Source organism: Solanum pennellii, chromosome 10 (genome assembly GCF_001406875.1).
Source record: "Solanum pennellii chromosome 10, SPENNV200".
Lineage (NCBI taxonomy): Eukaryota > Viridiplantae > Streptophyta > Magnoliopsida > Solanales > Solanaceae > Solanum > Solanum pennellii.
This window is the reverse complement of record NC_028646.1, coordinates 7,032,278-7,036,736: the sequence shown is the minus strand read 5'-3', so window position 1 is coordinate 7,036,736 and position 4,459 is coordinate 7,032,278. Positions and strand designations below refer to the sequence as shown.

General features: G+C 29.0%; 1 protein-coding gene across 1 annotated transcript; it reads right to left on the bottom strand.

Moving 5' to 3' along the window:
- Nucleotides 1-206: 206 nt before the first annotated feature.
- Nucleotides 207-3,726, bottom strand: LOC107001995 (C2 domain-containing protein At1g63220-like). The gene is made up of 5 exons (XM_015199933.2): nt 3,604-3,726; nt 3,231-3,296; nt 2,195-2,321; nt 1,537-1,651; nt 207-752 (listed from the first exon to the last, which is right to left on the bottom strand). The coding sequence occupies exons 1-5, from the start codon at nt 3,668-3,670 to the stop codon at nt 462-464; spliced, it is 666 nt and encodes a 221-aa protein (XP_015055419.1). The 5' UTR covers nt 3,671-3,726; the 3' UTR covers nt 207-461.
- Nucleotides 3,727-4,459: the final 733 nt, after the last annotated feature.

Below are 4,459 nucleotides of genomic sequence, written 5' to 3'. Positions count from 1 at the left end.
GAGTCATCCGAATCATAATACAGGTCAAGGGTTTGTTTTGAATCAAAAATAATTCTCGAATGTCGACCATGTTTAGAGTGTAGGCTTGAGGCATGACAATAATGTAGCTAATAAGTTGAGCACAATAGGCAATTCATTAGAATTTCAACATCTAAAAGATTCGGTCATCACAATTTACAATAGATGGTGGAGGCCTAGCAATAACATTCATGAAATTGTCCTCCAAATTGGTCCTATTTATATAGTGTGGAAAATCTGGATATTACGCACGACATGTAAATATGAAAAGGCAATAAACTTTCGACAAAAATATTCATGTAACTAAAGTGTATATTTTACGAATACAAACATAAAAAATAACGATCAAACAATGAACAACCATTGCAAAATTTATTAGAGGATTATTTCCATCAATGAATGGTTAGGGTTAAGTGTTAACCAAACGGCTTAAACTCCTGGAATTAGTAGTCATCACGTGATTCTCTATATCCACCATAGTTGTCTTCATCACTTCCTCTACGACGATCACTTGATCGTCTACGTCTACCATAATCTTCTTCATCAGATCCTCCTGAGTCATTACGTGACTTTCTACGTCCACCATATTCTTCTTCGTCAGATCCTCCAGAGTCATTACGCGATTTTCTACGTCCACCACCATATTCTTCTTCATCAGATCCTCTGGAGTCATTACGTGACTTATTTCTACGTCCACTGTATCCTTCTTCATCACCTCCTCTACGAGAACCCGACTGCACGTGACCAAGATTTACTTTCAGATGATCACCTCACTAACAGTAATTATTTCATTTAAGTATCATTCGTCTTGCTTCTAATATTCTTTCACAAAAAAAAAAAGTGATTGTATGAAATAATAATATTATTAGTTGACTTGATGACAAATCAATTCCTTATATGTGTTGATAGAGTATAATTTTTATGCACTAAAAAATTATTTTAACCTATTTTAGCTTATAACTAATTTATTTTGCAAAGAAAAAGAAATCTCATAAATATATGCAATAGTATATATATAGTTATCTTTAGGGGAAATACTCAGCCCTTCTCAATTTATGTTATGGTATTAAAATCTTGAGATCAATCAAATTATTCTTGTATTTCTTTAAAATATTTAAATTATTAATTATTTTTGTAGAAGTTTTTATGTAGTTTTGTAAAATATATTTTGGAAAAAAAACTACAAGAGTCTATATACAAATGTACGTTCAAAAAATAAAAAATTGAAGTATTTTGTTTTCTTAACTCCTTGTATAGTCATACTTAGAGCTTACTTTCTCGATTTCAATTTGCTTATTTTTTACATTTCTTTTTACTCCATATAAGTTCATCTTCTTCTTTTTTTAAATTTGATAACTCTTTAATTACAATATCTACCACAACGCTTAAAAAGTATCTATACATTATACATATAATTAATTTAAGATTGATCTCAAAGGTTTCATCATCTTTTTAAATTAATGTATAATTAATTAGACTAATACAAATAAATTAAAAAGAAAGGAGTAATAATGTTACCTCAGATTTGAAGGTGAGGCTGAGTTTTATCTCTCCAGAATATTCTTCATCTTTTACAACATTGTAAGCTCGTTCAGACACCTCTCCTTCACGCAACACTTCACGTAAGGGAATTCTGTTTTCATTAATAAAAAACACAAAATATAGACCAAAATTATTACCAATAGATAAGATAAATGAAAAAATATATATATTAATATGCCTCCGTTTTTATTTATTTGTCTTGTTTTTTAAAAAATTGCTTATAACATATAATACATAAAGTTACCTTTTAACTTGGTCTCATTTCATATTTATGTCCATCAACTTATATATGTACAACTAGGTACTTAAACTTGTATGAAATTGAATGTATAGACACACGAGTTCTGCGTGACATAATACATGTAGGACACCACGTAGGATATAAATTGACATGTATGATTTCACGTACAACGTGTGTGTCTATTTGTTCAACGTTATACAAGTTTAAGTATTACAACGGTGTACGTTCAAAATGGAAGGACATAAATGTAAGTTGAGGTCAAGCTAAAGGGAATATTTATGTATTATGTCTTACTTTCTTAGATGTTTTGTTAAGTCAAAACAAGATAAACAAACTAAAAAGAACATAGTATTATAATATTAGGGAATTAAATTAATGAGAAAGATTATTAACTTTGCTTCTCCAACAAAATCATCTGAACTAAGAGTATCTTTGTCCATAATCCTGAGGGTGATCTCTTCAACATCACCACTGATGGTGAAAACAAAGGTCTCATTCCACTCAGGATTAGTTCCCTCACCTGTAAAAAGCAACTTAATATTGTGTTATTTAGTCTGAGAAAATTTTCATATAGTGTAAAAATTGCTATGTTATATTCATAAAATGGGATTATTGATATATAACTTGAAAATCTACACAGATAGGTGTTGAGATTAAAAAAAAAGTATAACATATAATATACAATAGAGTGTATAACTAATACGAACATTAGTTAAACATAGTATAAAAAAGTGTATCTAGCATAAAAAAATATATCAAATAAGATATTAATAGTACATACAGTTAATATATGTCCATTATTTTTGCTAATACGCTCTATTAAACAATCCATAAGTACTTTGCTTCTGTTTTTTATTGTATATCTATAGGAGGGTGATAATAGTGAGTTTAAAATATTGTAAAACTCCTTCTATTTTATATTAACAGACTTGCATTGATTTAGATCGAAGTTTAAAAAAATAAAAAAGACTTTTAAATGTTATGATCAAATATTAAAGATCTGTCAAATATATTAAAATGTTCTTTGATCTTGTGGTCTTAAATCTTAAGCATACTATGTAGAAAATTGAAATTAAAAACATGCTACAAAGGAAAGTGCTCATTCTTTTTTTAAATAGATCAAAAGAAAAATAGATCAAATAAATTGAAATTCATGAACCGTATATGATTTCATTTACAAAAAATAAAACTATAGTCTGGGGGAGCCAACATATATTCTTAGGGGTTCATCCGATCCCCCTTCAACGGAAAATATTATTACTATTTATACATGGTTAAAATTATTTTTTAAGTTTATATATACAGTATATGTCAAACCCCCTTCCACTAATTTGCGTGTTTACTTCTTGAGATTTTAAAATTCCTTATTGAAAATTTTACCTCCGCCACTGCAACACGGTTCAATTGAAGTAGAATTATTTAGAAATACCTGATGCAACACTACTTTCCTTCTCTTGAGTCCGACAGGTGAGGATCACATAAGGATTCATACTAGCTGTTCAAATTTGAAAAAAGTCAATTCAATAAACTATTAAATATGGATTAGTAACATTAAAAAAAAATGAATGAGGGGACATTACTATTGTTAAGATGATCTATTTATAAAATATTCTTTATCGTCATATTAATTTTCTTGTCAAATTAAAATAAGATAACGATCTAAACAAAAATTACGCCATTATTTGTCACAAAAAGCTAGATCTATCATCATTATTGTAAATTTAAATTCAATCATCAAGATCAAACTAAAAACCAAAACACCATATTATCTTTCGTAATAAACATAATTGAGAAGATCATACTGAGCCAATTTTGGTCTTCAAGGCCTTTGGCATTTACAAGAAAAACTTCAAGCGTCCCACTTGGCATCTTTTTTGGATCAAATACAAACACAAGAAGATGGTTGAAAGATCAGAAATGCTTCAATTCTGATTTGAATGATGGCCTTTGGACCTGTTCAATGATCATTTTATAATTAACTACATCCAATCATTACATTCCACGTGGTCAATAGTATGTTCGATAACGATATTTTTTGAAAAATACTTTTAAGACGGTTGTAGAAAAAGATCAATGGTAGTGACTATAGAATAATATTGAGTGTAAGGAGCAAAAAACAACAAACACATTAAAGTTGAATTGTATAAGAGAAATTCAAAGTAGTATAGCAATTTCACTCTAGTCTCAGGCAACAAGCTTTATTATAAGCATAGATGAATATATACATAATGGAAACCCCTAATCCTTGCTATATAATCTTTTGGTACTAAAAGATGTAATATGTTATAGCTTCATAGATTAGGACCGAAATAATAAGGTCTCATGCGGAAGCTAACAAAGTAATGAATCTCTAAAGATCATGATAAGTACAAAGACAAACAAGAAATATATCAAAAGACACAAAGATTTAACGTGTTTCAGTCAAACAACATACATCCACTATATAAATATGAGAGTACAAAATATAGAGTGAAATAACTTCAACCAAATTCACTCAGAATACATGGGAGGTTCACACAAGTGATAACTTGTGTCCCAAAATTCCCCTAATCAAAACTCTTAAAGATCGTAGGATTACATTGTGAATGTTGTTTAAGTTAGAATGAACAAACCTCTTTGTATAGAGTCAGACATTTTCCTAAACCTTATCCTAAAAAG